Here is a 17,331-nt window from a genome sequence, read left to right on the forward strand (position 1 = left end):
TATCATTGAATTAAATAGAGTTAATCCTTAATATGGAGGCGGGTGGCGCTGTGTGTTAAACCACAGTGCCACTTGGGCTTGCCGATCAGAAGATTGGTGGTTTGAATCCTCGCGACGGGGTGAGCTCCTGTTTTTTGGTCCCTGCTCCTGCCAACCTAGCAGTTTGAAAGCACACAGTGCAAGTACATAAATAGGTACCACTCCGGCGGGAAGATAAACGGCATTTCTGTGTGCTGCTCTGGTTTTGCCAGAAGTGGCTTAGTCATGCTGGCCACATGACCTGGAAGCTGTACGCCGGCTGCGGAAGTGCACAAACGCCAGCTCCCTCGGACTGTAAAGCGAGATGAGCACCGCAACCCCAGAGTCGTTCACAACTGGACTTAACTGTCAGGGGTCCCTTTACCTTTGCCTTAAAGGTAAAGGGACCCCTGACCATTAGGTCCAGTCGCAGAAAACTCTGGGGTTGCAGTGCTCATCTCGTTTTACTGGCCGAGGGAGCTGGTGTACAGCTTCCGGGTCATGTGGCCAGCATGACTAAGCTGCTTCTGCTGAACCAGAGCAGCGCATGGAAATGCCGTTTACCTTCCCACTGGAGTGGTATCTATTTGTCTACTTGCACTTCGTGCTTTCGAACTGCTAGGTTAACAGGAGCAGGGACCGAGCAAAGGGAACTCACCCCGTTGAGGGGATTCGAACCGCCGACCTTCTGATCGGCAAGCCCTAGGATCAGTGGTTTAACCCACAGCACCATCCGCGTCCCTTTACCTTTGCCTTATTCCTCAATAAATAGGCCTATGATTATTCTGCACCTGGAATAAGATTGTCATCACATCCATAACTACTTCTAAGTAGATATATCAACTAATAGTTGATTCTTGCATTTTTTGCAGCCACTAACACAGTGGCAACTCTGGTTACAAACACTTCAGGTAACAGACTCCGCTAACCCGGAAGTGGTACCTCGGGTTAAGAACTTTACTTCAGGATGAAAACAGAAATCTAGCAGCGCCACTGCGGCAGTGGGAAGCCCCATTAGCTAAAGTGGTACCTCAGGTTAAGAACGGATTCAGGTTAAGGACAGACCTCAGAGGTACCACTGTACTTGTTTGCTTATACAGAATCATCTACTTGGTTTTTAAAAAGTGGTTTGATGAGTCCCTGCCACAAGGGTGTTACAAGATAGATAGATAGATAGATAGATAGATAGATAGATAGATAGATAGATAGATATTACACACACACACACACACACACACACACACACACACCCCAACAGAGGAAGAAGAAGGAAAGGAAGTCAAGGGTAAATGAGAAATATATGCACACATACTAGAATTTGGTATGCAAAATACCCGAAACAATCTTGGTCCCCTCTGTTTCAGAATGGGTGAGAAAAGCACACAAATGTCCCCTGCAAGCCTTTTTCAGGTATTCACACTAAATTTGAATCAAATACAAGTGAGGATGTGGGGAAAAGTGTGCAAGTTTTGCTTTCTGAATCTGCTTGCATTGTCCTCCACAAACTGGCAGGCGGATGTCTGAAGTAGGAGAGTTGCTGTACTTATGGAGGATCCTAATACATTTTAGAACGACCAGGATTCTGGAATGGGGGGTGGGGGTGAGCCTCCCTTTGGAAGATTGCCCTCCAAATAAGCATGGGGAATAAATTTGATTCAATTTGTATTTAAAGGTGAACCTACCTGCTCTGCCCTTCCTGAAATGAACTGGGACATAGCCATCCTTCAAATATCACACATATCCAAAATCTTCAGTGTAGTTTTGCAGCACAAAAAAATGCATATATTAGGGTAAAGTATGCACAGGAATGTATATATCAGTGGGAATTGCGTGCAAAAAAATGCATTGTATTTGGAGGAAGTATTTTGGGGAAATGTGTATATTAGGCAAAATTGCCTACAAAAGTCTTTATATCAGGATAAATTATTGCTAAAATGCTGGTGAATTTTTATGAGGATGTTAAATTTTAAAAAATCACTAAGGTGGAAATATGGAAAACTGAGGTGGAAATATGGAAAACTGAAATTGGAAAAAATGAGAAACTGAGAGATACAAAAATTGAGAGTCACCCAAACCTACCTCCAAGTCAAGGAGGGCTATTGGGTGGGGAGGGGGATAGAGTAATATACTCAGTCCTACACCCCCTTTGCTTTACAAGCAATATAAATATCTGAAAAGAGCTATTAATGAAGGGGGGGCTGGTTGAATACCACATTCCGACTCATTTGTCCAGAACTGGATTTCCTGTATTATGAATTCTTGCAAGCCAAAGCAAATAGATTTACAAATATTGCTCATGAATTTAATTCGCCACAACGATTTAAATTATTTGTTCTGTGGTGATTTTCAAATATTGTGACAACATGCTTCAATGCAAATAGTCCGCATTTATACTTAGGCGCTGTTTTCCAATCCTTTAATGAAGATGCACGCTTTAAAATCACCCTTCCCACCTACTGCTTCTCTGCTGAAATTCACCCCCTTCTTGAACCTACTTTGCTATATCTTTTTTTTTTTTAAACAGCCATCAGGGCTTGCTTCTAACATGTAATTCTTCCTCAAGAGACTGCCAGCTAATTATCTGCAATGCATTATGTATGAGTCTGTGGGCTAGTTTACACCTTGGAGCGGCGGTTAGTGAGTGACAGAAAAGCACAAGTGTGAAGCAGAGTGTTCAGTGCAGAGATGTGTACCAGGAAACAGCATCTATTTCTATGATGATGTTATCAGAAAAAATTCGGGTAGAATGTTGCAGTTGTTTCCACCATCACTACTAAGTATATATTTCTTGCTGGTATTAATCTCTATGTGTGGTAACATGAAGTGGAGGCTTAAACCCTTCTATGTACAGTGGTAGCTTGATTCTCAAACTTAATCCGTTCCAGAAGTCTGTTCTAAAACCAAGCGTTCCAAAACCAAGGCATGCTTTCCCATAGAAAGTAATGCAAAATGGATTAACCCGTTCCGGACCTTTAAAAACAACCCCTAAAAGAGCAATTTAACATGAATTTTGCTATCTTGCGAGACTATTGATCCACAAAATAAAAGCAATAATCAATGTACTGTACTATAAAATAAATAAGTATTGTAGACAATAAAAATATAAAATAAAATAAAAATTCTTACCTGCACTGATGATAGTCATTGTTTGGATGGGGGGCTTTTATCCATTTCTGCAGTCACACAATCAATCCGTAGCTGAACTGGGTTCCACACAGCCACAAAAACAAATTAATTGAAAAAGCCTCAAAACAAAAAATGCAAAATAAATAGCAAAAACATAAGCACCAAACTTAATCCATTCCAGAAGTCCGTTTGACTTCTGAAATGTTCGAAAACCTAGGCACAGCTTCCGATTGGTGCAGGCACCCCGGAAACAATAGCCGACAACCGCATCAGACGTTTGGCTTCCGAAAAACATTTGAAAACTGCAACACTTACTTCTGGGTTTTTGATGTTTGGGAACCAAGGCGTTTGAGAACCAAGGTGCCACTGTATGCCCGAAGTGGTCCATTTCTGTTGCTACACCCAAATCTCTGAACAGCGAGAGACTCCAGGGGTGCCAAATCCTACCCAGGGTTCAGCTTTTTTGGAACGAATGTCACTGACGACTCTGGTTTCTTTAGGATATATGGTTTTATTTGCTCATACATACAACCTGAGTGCAAGATGGAAGGGCTCACAGCAGACCAACAAGCTTTGCTTCTCCATTAGACTTCCAGGGCCTTGGATTCAGCTCATAGAGCAAATCAAGTCTCTCTAGCATCCACCTCCAGCCCAGACTAGCAGAATGACAAGCCCCTTGACTTGTTATTTCCCCACCCCTATGATGATGTGATATCCAGCCAATTAAGGATGAAGGGGAAGGTCTACTCTCTCCTGAAAGAACATAATTCCCTCAGTTGCCTCTATGACAGACAGCCTGACAGGAGGGTACATTTGTGTTGGTTTTTCATTATCTTAAAGTGGTCAATAATTCTACTCAGGAACAAGGTGGGCTTCAGAGGTGTATGTTTGCAGTTTGACCTACTTAGCTGCACACCTGTGGTCTCTCGACTTTTTCTCTAATTAAAAGGGGAGTTATTTTCTGCACCGGATGCAGGAAGGGATGTGATAGGATAATTGGTTAATTGAAACTGTATTTAATTTGATCAAATTTCTTGTAAGCTGGCTGGTCTTGTAAACTGGCTGGTGAGTGATGGTTTGCAGCGTTAGTTTTATTTTCGAAAAACATAACAAACAAAGAAAAGATATTGTGGACAGCTGTTTATATCTGCGCTCCATTCGCTGCACACACTCTGTGCTGAAGAAGAAGTTCAACACTCTGGGCCTGAGGTTCCCCACCCCTGATTTAAATTATAGTAGGCATTCCTAAATTTGCATCTATGCATAAATGAGCATGTGCAAATTTAAGCAAATCTTTGTCCTATTTCTCTGTGTGTGATGCACTAGCGACCACCATAGACTCTGAACTTCAATAGAAGCCATACATACTGGTTCAAAATCCTTGCTTTGCCTGAAATTATTTACACGTAACAGGCAAGACAACCTGCATGTACTTGTGGCAGGCACACTTCATATAGGAGTGGCAGGTTTCAGAACACGATAGCAGCTTCCAGTGCAGATTTTAAGGCCTTGCATGGATGAACTTCAGTCAGTTTGAATGTGCAGGGATTGTACAGTAGTCATGCAGGATTTTTGCAAGCAGCCATATTCTGAACAGAAACTCATAATGTCCACTAACTTGTGTGACTTTAAAAGAGGATTAGACAAATGCATGGACGTTAAGGCTGTCTGTGGCTACTAGCCATGATGACTATGTTCTGCCTGCCCGGGCAATATGCCTGTGAATACCAGTTGCTGGGGATCACAAACAGGGAAATTGCTGATGCTCTCAGGTCTTACTTTTGGGATTCCCATGGGCATCTTGTTGGCTTCTTAGCCAGGATGCTTGAAAAGAGCATTGTATTTGTGGTCTTTTGGAGAACAGGGGTGCCTACTTGAATTAAATATTGTGGGGGCCCAGGTAAGCCCTGCCCCGCATAATCAATCACATGACTCAGCGCACAGACACCATTTGAATGGAAATGCCCATCAGCGGGGGAGGGGCTAAGCCCTCAAATATTTTATTGTGGGAGCCAAAGTACCCACAGTCCCTCTGAGTTGGCTTCTGTCTTGAAGACTATTCTAGGGCTCCAAAGAATATCCAATGTCAAAACAATTTGACATTTCTTTATTTATTTGCATTTTAATGAGAAACTACCCAATTCCCAGTTTTTGAAACAATATGCGAGCTGAAACACAATTATCCTTCAACATTCACACTTCTTCAGATCTTGTGGTGCGGTTCCCCAACCATACAATGTGTATAAGCAAGCATATATTAGAGGAAAGTGTCTTTTAACTTGTTTTGTGCCTCCCACGGTGAGATTTTCCCTACTCTCTCCTTTTCTGTACACTTCTCAAGTCATCACCTCTAGGGCCTAGGGCCACTTTAATATCAAGAGCAAATTTGCACCCATTGTTTTTCAGAAATCATCGTCTGAACGCAGTCTATGCTTTCATCCAGTAGCAGCTAATTTACTGGATTAGATAGACTGTTCTGTTTTCCTTTGCATCTAGCATAGAATTAGTAGTATCTGGAAGAGGTGCTCGTGAGAGTTTGGAGATTCTGTTTGGTGGAATAATTCCAATGGAAAAGAATATTTCACTTTACCAGCTAAAGCATCTCCCAAGGCAGAATGCCAGCTTAAATTATATCCTTTCTATTGCACTCTTCTCAGATTCGTCCATACATGTCTGGGGGCAGATAAGGATAGAAACTGCATCCTGTTGAAATCGGTGTCACAAATCTTATTGACTGGAATTGCAATTGTCCTTGTGTGTATCTGGACATTTGAGCAGAAATTTAAAAATTGATAATTACCCTCCTTCCCTCCCCCAAACACTTTAAGTAGTTTATTTTTAGTATGAAAGAAACAGAAGGGAATTTATATGTCCGGGAGAAGGGCGGGGAGAGAGATTACATAAAAATGGTTATTGTCAGCTGCCAAGGAGGAAATATTTCATTTGTAGAGCTGGACAGAAAGTGTTCTAGGAAATGCATTCCTTGTGCATTTATTAAGTGCAACTTTCTCTCTTTCTCTTCTCTCTCACTTCCTCTTTTTAGATAAAAAGCCTCTTCACGAAATAAAACCCCAAAGTAAGTTCATTTCTTCTCATGTAACTTTTTAATATCTTACTATATAATATTTATTTGTAAAAAGAAGAATAGTTGTCGCCAGTGCTTTTTTTCTAACAAAAATGTTTAGGGGTGCTCTCATTTTCCTACTCATATTAAAATACTTCCCCTCAACGAGGCCAAACTTAGATTCACAAAATGTTTAGGGGTATGCGTACCCCTGCGTCCCCCCAGAAAAAAGCACTGGTTGTCACACTCCAGTTTGCATGGCCACCAGCAGGAGGGCACGCCAGCTGTGTCATGGTGGCAGAACAGCAGGCAGGTGTTTCTTGGAGGTGGGTGAGCAAGCGGCAGGCGACCCAGACTAGTCACAGAGGAACAGACATGGCAGGCCGCTGCAGGCCCCTAGAAACCACCCTGCTTCGCTGCCGCTGCAGACCCAACACTGATGCAACTCTGTCAGCCTCAGCAGTGTTAGTGGCAACAATGCAGAAGGGTGCTGGGGAGCTGCTCCAGCAGGCAAAGGGACATTGAGGTCAAGGAGAAGGTAGCCAAAGGGGTTGGGCAGAACACCAAGGGGCAGATTTTGCAAGCCTCCCCGTTCTCTCCTTGTTGCTGCTGGAGGCCATGGTTGCTGAGCGAAACTTCCTCCTCCCCATCATGACCTGTTTGCCAATGGTGGTGGTAGTGGCAGAGTGGAAGATAGTGAAAAAGCTTCCTCTTCTTCATTCCCGTCTCGCCCATGAACAGTGGCAGTGACGGTGGGATTGTTGAATCAGGGCAAGTGTTGAAGGGATGGGGTGGTGGAGGAGGATTTTGGGGTGTGCTGTGGGGAATGGGGTAGTTAAAGGACCCCTGGATGGTTAAGTCCAGTCAATGGCAACTATGGGGTCACGGCACTCATCTTGCATTCAGGTTGAGGAAGCCAGCGTTCGTCCACAGTCAGCTTTCTGGGTCATGTGGCCAGCATGACTAAACCGCTTCTGGCGCAATGGAACACCGTGACAGAAACCAGAGTGCACGCAAACACCGTTTACCTTCCCGCTGGAGCGGTACCTATTTATCTACTTGCACTTTGACGTGCTTTCGAACTGCTAGGTTGGCAGGAACTGGGACAGAGCAATGGGAGCTCACTCTGTTGCAGGGATTCGAACCGCCGACCTTCCAGTTGGCAAGTCCAAGAGGCTCAGTGGTTTAGACCACAGCGCCATCAACATCCCTACAATGGGGAAGTTATGGGTGAGCTGTGAGGGGATGGGGGAGTTTGAGGTGAACTGTAGAGAGACTGGCAACAGAATTGGGGTAGACAGGAATTAGGGGTTAAGGAGCTGTCTGCACCAGACCAGCCTCATTTATCTACTCGTACAAGTTTAGGAAAGTTCTCCCCCCATTAAACAGTGGCTCAGTGGCATTCAAAGGAGAGTTGGGAGCACTTCTGCTCTCTGGAGTGCCTCTCAATGTCCTTTAAAAAGGGTTGGGGCAAGCTGTGAAGTGGTTGGTCAGGCGAGGTGTAAAAGGAGGAAGAGTTGGCCAGGTGTGGGGGAAGGGGAGTTGGCAAAGGGGCTGGCAGGTAGGGGTATGTGGCATTGGTGCAGTCACAAAGGTCACAGAATGTATCTTCCTTTGAAGCAATAACATCAACAGACCTATTCACAACTGCATTCACAGTTAATACTGCCATTGTTGTTGCAACAACAGCAAAATCAGAGCTACAAAGTATAACACATTGTAGTTACTTTAAAATGTTGATGAAGAAAACATTTGTGATTCCTCTTTCATTTCTGTAATAATGATTCATTGGACAGAGAATTAAACTATGCACCTTACTGACCAAAAGCCATGTCCCCTCCCTCTGCCCTCATTCTGGGTTTTGTAACAGAAAATCTAGATACTTAACATTTGAGCCTTTAGTAAAATTATATAATGCATTTGTGGGAAAGAAAAGATTTGCCTTAAAAGTTAGAAATGAAGACTTAACAAACGGATCAAAAGCTATGAAATGACTCACATTAATTAAAAAACCAAAAACAACCCACACATAGTTCATATGTTTGTTAATCTAGATGAAGCCTGAGTTCTTAGCACATAATTTTGTTTTGAAAATGTAGATAATATAATTACACTAGATTGGTGGAATGGGTCTTTGCAACTGGCTACCAGCCAGATATAATTGGGACAGGGCAAGGATTAGCACTAGTGCCATGAAGATCTTTTCAGCCGCGTAGCGTGGGTTGTCAGCACCCGGGGCAAGGCAAGTAATTTGCACCCCCTAACCCCTAACCTGCTGCCGCTGCCAGCTTCTTCTTGCTGCTGCCTGGTCTGGTCTGGTGTGGTTCTCTCCCGCGCTCAGCGCTGCACTGTCCCTCCCCCAGATAGTCCCTCGCTCTCTCTCCGCACTGCACGCCTGGCACCCCCCCCCCTCCACAGTGGTGACCCAGCGGCTCGGATCGGATTCGCACAGCCAGCACTGCAGTGAGAGAGAGTGAGTGAGCCAGGTAGGGGCAGAGAGCTGCGAGTGCCCCCCCCCCCCGATGTTGCGCCCAGTGCGGCCGGCCCCCCTGCACCCCCCACGCTACGCCACTGGATCTTCTCCCCCCATCCCCGCCTTTCATTCTGTTCCCCAAATCTGCTTTGATGGGTTGGGACAGGTTTAGAGGTTGCACAGGTAGGAGGAAAGAAGGAAAATATTCTGCTGTGCCAAGAGAAATCCCTGCGCTCATGGATCCAGCGACTTAGTGCTGTGTTGAATATAATGCTATACCTGTGAACCTGGCTAAGTGGATGCATCACATATGTCTTCTTTGTGGAAGGCAAGGCTGAGTAGTTTAGGTCATGCTAGTTGCATCATGTTCTGAGGAAGAGAAAACAGTTTGTGGCTGCTAGTAGTGTAGCGTCCCTCCTATCTATTGTGGAGTGAACATTTGGGGGTGGGGTTTTTTGGGCTCCCTGTCTTTCTGTGGAGTGTTTTATTTTTCCACCCCTGTTGACTGCAACTGCAGACTTTTTGTTTAACATTCTGATAGTCCTGGGAGTTGAGACTACAAGGTGTTGTCTATGCACAAATCTCTCTTTTTTATGTAACTGTTGTTTGGGATAGTGGTGCCCAGGGCTTTCCTTTTTGTCCTGAGTGCCCACCAACAATGTTTCCCTTCAGCAAATTCCCACTGGCCCTCTAGCTGTGCTCACAGTTATCTTGGTGTAGTAAGAGATAAGGCTGAGCCCTGCATCTAGTTCCAAAGCCCAGATAACGAACTGAATTGGGCTGCTTCAGGTTGACTTGGGAATTGGTCAGATTCAGTTGAGGGAGCCCTGAAGCACCTTAGGTCAGATCAGGTCCTCCCAGAGTGATCTAGAGCTGTCAAAAGGGGGGCAGTATGGCGATGAGGACAGGGGGATGGAAATAAGGTGTGCGGGCAACTTGATTTCACCTTCTCCCACTCCCCAACTACTACATATTTAAAGTACGGATTAATTGGGATGGGGAGGAAGGAGATGTACATCTCCTCTCCTTCCTCCTAACCGAATGACTGTGCAAGACCCCCAGATTGGTTCAAGGTCCTGGGCTGTATAAAATCAGAGTTGTAGAGTTTGAAGGAACCCCAAGGTTTATCTAGTCCAGGGGTCTGCAACCTTTAAGACAAAAAGAGCCACTTGGACCAGTTTCCAAAGGAAAAAAAAACTGGGAGCCGCAAAACTCGTCATTATAAAAATAACTTTTTTGTCACTTTTTTATTATTTCTTTGTTTGACCCCTCAGAATTACTCCTCCTCATAGAAATAAACGTTAAATTAACAAGTTACCTTTTTTTTGTCTGTGTGTTCTTCACTCCCCTTCAAAACAGTGACCAGCGTACATGCCCCCTTTCAATGCAGTGACCAGCGTACATGCCCCTTACAATGTAGTGGGCAGGCGGGAAGGTGACGTCGGGACGGTGCGTGACTAATGCACGCACCACCCCCATGCGATGTCACAGCCAGTACAGCGCCTGCCACAGTGGGGAGTGTCGGGGCGCACAATGCACCTCCTCTCCTCACTAGTATCGGCCCTGGAGCCGCGGCAAAGGTGTAAAAGAGCCACATGCGGCTCCGGAGCCGCGGGTTGCAGACCCCTGATCTAGTCTAACCCCCTGTAATGCAAAGTGCTGGATCAGACCCTGAATTGGATTGGCCCTTATAATATAGCTCAGTGACTTCTTGCTGAACATTTTGATATGTGTGCTCTCTCCCCTTATTATACTGTGTTGGCTACAGGGCTATGATATTGCGCCCTGCAACACCCCTACAGGGATGGGGATATGGAAGGAATTTGATTTCAGGTTTTAATGCAAATCTTCCTATTTGTGATGCAAAAGAAACCTGTCCTTCAAAATTTGCACTTCCCTGAATTGTATGATGCTGTTCTCCAGCCGGATAATGTGTATATTATAGGGTAAAGTATGCATAAAATGAATATATTAGTAAAACCATATAGAAATGCATTAGAGGAAATTGTTTGCAGAAATACATATATTAGGCAAAACTACTTACAAAAAATGTACATTAGGAGATTTGCACTAAGTTGCTAACATTTATTTATTTTTAATGAGAACTTTTTTTAAAACAACAACAACAACACTAATGTTGGTGCTTCAGGGTTCCGTCCTCTCCCCCATGCTTTTTAATATCTATATGAAGCCGCTGGGAGAGATCATCAGGGGGTTTGGGCTGGGTCTTCATCAGTATGCAGATGACACCCAGCTCTACCTCTCCTTTAAATCAGAACCAGTGAAGGCGGTGAAGGTCCTGTGTGAGTGCCTGGAGGCTGTTGGAGGATGGATGGCAGCTAACAGATTGAGATTGAATCCTGACAAGACAGAAGTACTGCTTTTGGGGGGCAGGGGGTGGGCGGCTGTGGGGGATTCCCTGGTCCTGAATGGGGTAACTGTGCCCCTGAAGGACCAGGTGCGCAGCCTGGGAGTCATTTTGGACTCACAGCTGTCCATGGAGGCACAGGTCAAATCTGTATCCAGGGCAGCTGTTTACCAGCTCCATCTGGTACGCAGGCTGAGACCCTATCTGCCTGCGGACTGTCTCACCAGAGTGGTGCATGCTCTGGTTATCTCCTGCTTGGATTACTGCAATGCGCTCTACGTGGGGCTACCTTTGAAGGTGACCCGGAAACTACAACTAATCCAGAACGCGGCAGCTAGACTGGTGACTGGGAGCGGCCGCAGAGACCACATAACACCGGTCTTGAAAGACCTACATTGGCTCCCAGTACGTTTTCGAGCACAATTCAAAGTGTTGTTGCTGACCTTTAAAGCCCTAAATGGCCTCGGTCCTGTATACCTGAAGGAGCGTCTCCACCCCTATCGTTCAGCCCGGACACTGAGATCCAGCGCCGAGGGCCTTCTGGCGGTTCCCTCATTGCGAGAAGTAAGGTTACAGGGAACCAGGCAGAGGGCCTTCTCGGTAGTGGCACCTGCCCTGTGGAACACCCTCCCAGCAGATGTCAAAGCAATAAACAACTATTTTACTTTTAAAAGACAACTGAAGGCAGCCCTCTTTAGGGAAGTTTTTAATGTCTGATGCTGTACTGTTTTTAATATTCAGTTGGAAGCCGCCCAGAGTGGCTGGGGAAACCCAGCCAGATGGGCGGGGTATAAATAATAAATTATTATTATTATTATTATTATTATTATTATTATTATTATTATTATTAAGAAATGTGGAAAACTGGACTGCAAAAAATGAAGAACTGAAAGAAATTGAAACTGCATGCTTCCATGGAGGGGAAGGAGTCAGTGTTCTGAACTGCCTGTTGCACCTAGTGAGTTCTCAGAGTGGTTTAGCAATCAATCTCTCTTCCACAGGGAACTCTGGCATTTGTATCCCTGTGAAGAATATAGGGGTCTCCTAATAACTCTCAGCTCCCTTAAGAGGCTACAGCTTTCAGGATTCTTTGGGGGAAGCCATGCTTGTTTAAGGTAGCATGATGTTCCCTTAGCGCAGATGGGACCCTCATTTCATTCCTTGTGCTCCTCGCTGGGTTGTTCCTTTAAATAGCTTAATAAAATGAGATACGTTTACGTTTTAGATCCTAATGAACTTGAATGGGATTTGAACAGCCAAGAGCAGACACTTTTTCTGCTGGGAATATACCTCTGGTGGTGCTCTATCTTAGTTGTTGTGCTAAAGCCAAGGAAAAGGTGGGGTGGACGTTAAAGTGTTTCATCATTACCTTGGATGTTTTGGGAAGTTTCCAGTTGTTAGAATATAATACACTTGGCAGTCCAGCAGCACCTAAAATTGTCAGGCTGGCTGCTGTGCTTTTGTTTATTCTCTCCTCATCTCCTGTTTCACGATTGGATCCTTAAAGTGGGCTAGCCAAACTGCTGAGGTCGATTATAGTGCCTTTTAGTACCTTGGGGAATGAAACTCTTTATTTTAAATTGCGAGATTAGAGATGTGTTATATAAATGCCCCTCGTTGCTTGCTATTGAATGGAACAGGCATTAAGTTTAAGACCACATGAATCATCATTGATGTAAAATCAAAGTCAATTATTAAGATAATTGAGAAGCAACCAATTGTGGTAAATAGCCTTATATATAACTCTCTGTTTGGGAACTGTGTTTCTCGCATATGTGGACTTCTCCACAAACAAGCAAACGGAGGGTTGCAGAAAGAAGTAGATTTCAGTGGCTTGCTGCTTTAGTAGCAGGTGGCGAGGAGGAGAGACGAACAGAAATTGTGATTGTTGGTTTCTGCTAGGAAATGTACAGCAAAGCAGAGGAGATGAATGGCCTGCACAGATTGTGCAAAATTTTAGTATAAATTAGATAATTAAATCAATTACGATTCCTAATACATTAGATCGAAATGTTTCATTTTGTGTTTCTTCGCTTCTTAAATTCTCTTCAGGTTTTTAATGGAACTTAATAATGGTTAATGGAAACTTCATTACCGTAAAATGTATTTTGATAGATGTTGGCCAAGTTGGGAAGAACAGACCCTCCAAGTGTCCCTATTTTCCAGGGAGAGTCTCAGATATACAGAAGCCATCCCGATTTGTGATTTGATCCCAGAATGTCCCGGTTTTTCTTAGGGTGTCCCTGTTTTCATTGGAGAAATGTTGAAGGGTATGGACTTATCCGACCCCCCGAGCCATCTGAAGGCAATCCTGTATAGGGAAGTTTTTTTTAATGTTTAATGTTGTATTGTGTTTTTATATATGTTGGAAGCTGCCCAGAGTGCTGGGGCAACCCAATAAGACAGGCATAGGCAAACTCGGCCCTCCAGGTGTTTTGGGACTACAACTCCCATCATCCCTAGCTAACAGGACCAGTGGTCAGGGGTGATGGGAGCTGTAGTCCCAAAAACATCTGGAGGGCCAAGTTTGCCTATGGCTGCAATAAGATGTATGGGTTATAAATAGTAAAATTATCATTGTGGAACAGGATGTCCCTATTTTCATCAAAGAAATGTTGGAAGCACAATGCCTTGGCTCAGACATAACACCAAATTGTGCTTTGGGGAATATGTGCGCCAGGCTTCAGACATGCATGCTCCATCATCCTTCTTCTATGAGCCAGTTGCCTCTCTGCTCTCCTGGTTTGAGACAAAGCAAATATGTCAAACTTTGGCATGCATCTGCCAGGTTTCTAATCCTAGTTTACACAGCAGAGCGCTGACTTCCTTCCTTGGAAATTTGGATTGAAAGAACTACCCGCGAGTAAGACGGATTGGGACTTTAAAATTTTTTACCTTGAATTAGAGACGACCGGGGGGTGTGCTAAAAGGAAGTCCGCACCCCCCCCCCTTGCAGAAGATCTAAGCAACGACATAAGAGCTAAGCTGGAGAGCCTACCCTCGGTGGGGTGAGTTAAAAAGGACATTAACTTTCAAGATTTGGCTAAGGGAAATCTTATGCTGGAGAGTGGAGTTTCAGAAGCCTTCTTTTTGTCAAACGGGCAATTTAAAGCGGAAAAATTGTTGTTTAAGACCCCCCTGGACTAAGACGAGCTACAATTGAGTCAAAATTGTTGGAAACAAAGTAATAATAAGAAGTTAAAGGGTTGTTGAGCAAAAGACTAACAAGTAACCAGATTCCCCCTAGGGGGAATTCTGTGAAATTACAATGGATACAATGGCTGTGGATGGAAAGTTACTAGTGGAAATCGAAAGGATGTTTCAATTGGTGGGAACCTTACAAGAGCAGAGCTTGGCCATGAATAAACAACTTATGACTATGACCTTGGGAACAGGCAACTCTGCTGTGTGTGTTGAGGACCTGAATGAGAAAGAATCCACAGCTGAAGGGGAAACAATATATTCAGAGGTGGAAGAGACTAAACAAGAAAAAGAGAAAGTAACTTTGGGAAGCAACATCCAAAAGCTGACATCTGTGGAATACAAGCAAGGAGACTTTGGGAACACATCTACCACAAGTCTGCGAAAGATGCAGAAGAAGAAGGAGGAGGCCCTGGGACAATATGGAATACAGGAGCTTAAAATAAAGAGATATGATTGGGGCCTCCGTTTGGACTTTGGTTCTGAGGATACAGGCTTTGTGGAAATTTACCAGCAGTTGACTACAAACCTCCTTGTGGGAAGAGAATATACTTGGATGCTGAAAGAGTTTTTTCCAGGCTCGACGACTGACATAAAGGACTACCAACAAGACCGGCGGAGAGGGACTGAAAGAGATTTGAAAGCCTCAGACGTGAGGAACCCAGGCTGAGAATTTTGACCTTGGACTTTCATTGGGAAGGGACAAAAACCGGGGATGGGAGGGAGGGAAGAGGAGATTATCAGAAACTCCTAAGACTTTTAGGTTTGGTTGATATGACTTCTAATTAAGATAAAATGAAAAATCGATGGAAGAGAATTTAAGTCCAACTTAGGAATATCAATTTTAATTACAAAAGAGGTAATAAGACGAATAAGATGGTTAAGAGGAGAAATACCAACTTGCTGATATAATTTTGGGAATTGGGATGCAAGAGGGGGGATGGGGGGAAGTCAGGGAATAAGGTTATGAAACGAGGACTGGCTGAATTTATACATGTTTTGTTATGTGTTATTATTTGTGTGTGTTTTGTTTTTATAAAAGCGGAAAACCCAATAAAAATTATATATAAAAAAACAAAACAAAATCATGAACCAGACTATGCTGTTGTGGTTCTTCCCAGTGTGAACCCCATAAAATATCTGATCTTCTCTGTATCAGAAAAACACAGATCATGAGATAACTTGCAAACTAGGCAGTAGTACTTGATAAAGCCACCTTACTGAAGCTGAGGTGATTTTATGTTAAAGTTTTATTGGGTTTACCTGAAGATGTATTGTCTTCCAGGGTGAGTTTAAAGACAGATGCTTGCGTATTAAAAGTCAAATTTATAAAATATTGTGGTTGTGCTGGCCTAAGTGGTAAAATATGTGTGTTAATAATTTATAATGTAATAGAATAATGATATTTGTGTTGCCCATGTTATGACTGAACGTCGCTTTTACTAAACCCAATTGCTGTCAGTGAGCACACAGAAAAATATGATTAGAAAAATATCATTTGATGACGCAGCTTTGGAAAGATGTTCAACCTTAGCCTATTAGTCTATATGGGCATCTGTTTTATGCTTTGGGCTTGTTTTATTGTTCCACCCCTTCTAACAATAGTTTCCTGGTTCAGATGAAATGGGAAACTATGGTTTGATTGTAGCTTGTGTGAAGGGAGAAGTAAAGGAAGTTCTGTGCATGAGCAAAGAAATGTTTGTGCTTATCTCAGTGACTGTCTGAGCTGCCTCAGTGTTTAAAACTTGTAGTTTATACTCTGCATTAAAAATAAATAAATCTGTATTGTATATTATGCAAAGGTTTTTGGCCAAAAGCCCTTCCCTAGTTAGGAGGTCTTCTAACAAACAGCCTTGTGCATATTGCCTTGAGTTTAAGGATGGAAGAAATGCATGATATAAATATACCAAAATAAGATACAGCTCTTTAAAAAATAAAACCCATCTGGTCTAAAGTAAGTACAGAAAACAATACACACACATTGCTAGCATTATGTTTCCTTTACTTTCCACTATTCCATCAGAGGGAGTTTTGTGTGTGTGTGTGTGTGTGTGTGTGTGTTTAGTTTTGCCTGAAACAATGTTAAAATGAATGTTTCATCAACATTTGGCATTTTTGGAACAAATAAGACTGTCTTGAAATGGAAGAATAATTCTTAATCTTCCCACAAGCATTTCCCAACTTGATTCAATTGGGATGAAATGAAGAGCAGGGGTCTTTTCCTAAACATGGTGAAATTTTGAAGTTAACCTCTTGGGCCCACGGAAAACCAAAGAGAAATGCATTATCATCGGGGTTCATCTGACCCTCTTATTACAGCCCTTTAGGAAATCTCTAAAGACCCATTTATTTTCCTTGGTTTTCTCTTGAGTTGTTGGTTTATTGAAGGGCCTGTTGTTTTAATTGTATTTGATATTGGTTTTTAATATTAGTGGCCTGTCTGTTCAATTATTATCCCTGACTTTTTTTAAAAAAAATGTTTCTGTATTATTTACCATATTTTTTGCCCTATAGGATGCACTTTTCTCTCTCCAAAAATGAAGGGGAAATGTGTGTGCATCCTATGGGGCGAATGCAGGCTTTCGCTGAAGCCTGGAGAGTGAGAGGGGTCGGTGTGCGGGAGTTTCCGCCAGGCTCCCTAGGCTTGCGGATAGCAGCCTGCAGCCCAAAGCCTGGGGCGCGCTGAGCAGCGCACCCCGGGCTTTGGGCAGATATCCAGGCAGATAGCAGCCTGTTCTGGGGGCTGGAGTCGGGGGAAACCTGGACTTCCCCCGCCCAAGCCCCGCACCTGGGGGGGAAATAATTTTTTTTCTTTATTCCCCCCCACAAAAAAACCCCTAGGTGTGCCCTATGGGATGGTGCGCCCTATAGAGCGAAAAATGTGGTAATTGAGTAAGTAGCCTTCACAAATCCTTAAGTGCCAGACTAGGAATCTTAGGCCATGATAGAAATGATAGATCGATAGATAGATGATAGATAGATAGATAGATAGATGATAGATAGATAGATAGATAGATAGATAGATAGATAGATAGATGATAGATAGATAGATGTTTTGTTTTTAAAAGAGAAACCTGAGGG

General features: G+C 43.5%; 1 protein-coding gene across 4 annotated transcripts in view; it reads left to right on the plus strand.

Annotated features, from left to right (window-relative positions):
* UNC5D (unc-5 netrin receptor D) overlaps nucleotides 1–17,331 on the plus strand; it is a 426,529-nt gene that overhangs the window by 310,323 nt on the left and 98,875 nt on the right. For 2 of the 4 annotated variants that reach the window (XM_083480386.1, XM_083480388.1), the window contains one exon: nucleotides 6,188–6,220. The exons of the other annotated variants lie outside the window; for them this stretch is intronic. In XM_083480386.1, the coding sequence (XP_083336512.1) occupies nucleotides 6,188–6,220 (33 nt within the window). The remainder of the gene's footprint in view (nucleotides 1–6,187; nucleotides 6,221–17,331) is intronic. 4 annotated transcript variants of the gene reach the window in all.

This window comes from Podarcis liolepis (assembly GCF_965112155.1).
Source record: "Podarcis liolepis genome assembly, chromosome: 16".
NCBI classification, from domain to species: domain Eukaryota; kingdom Metazoa; phylum Chordata; class Lepidosauria; order Squamata; family Lacertidae; genus Podarcis; species Podarcis liolepis.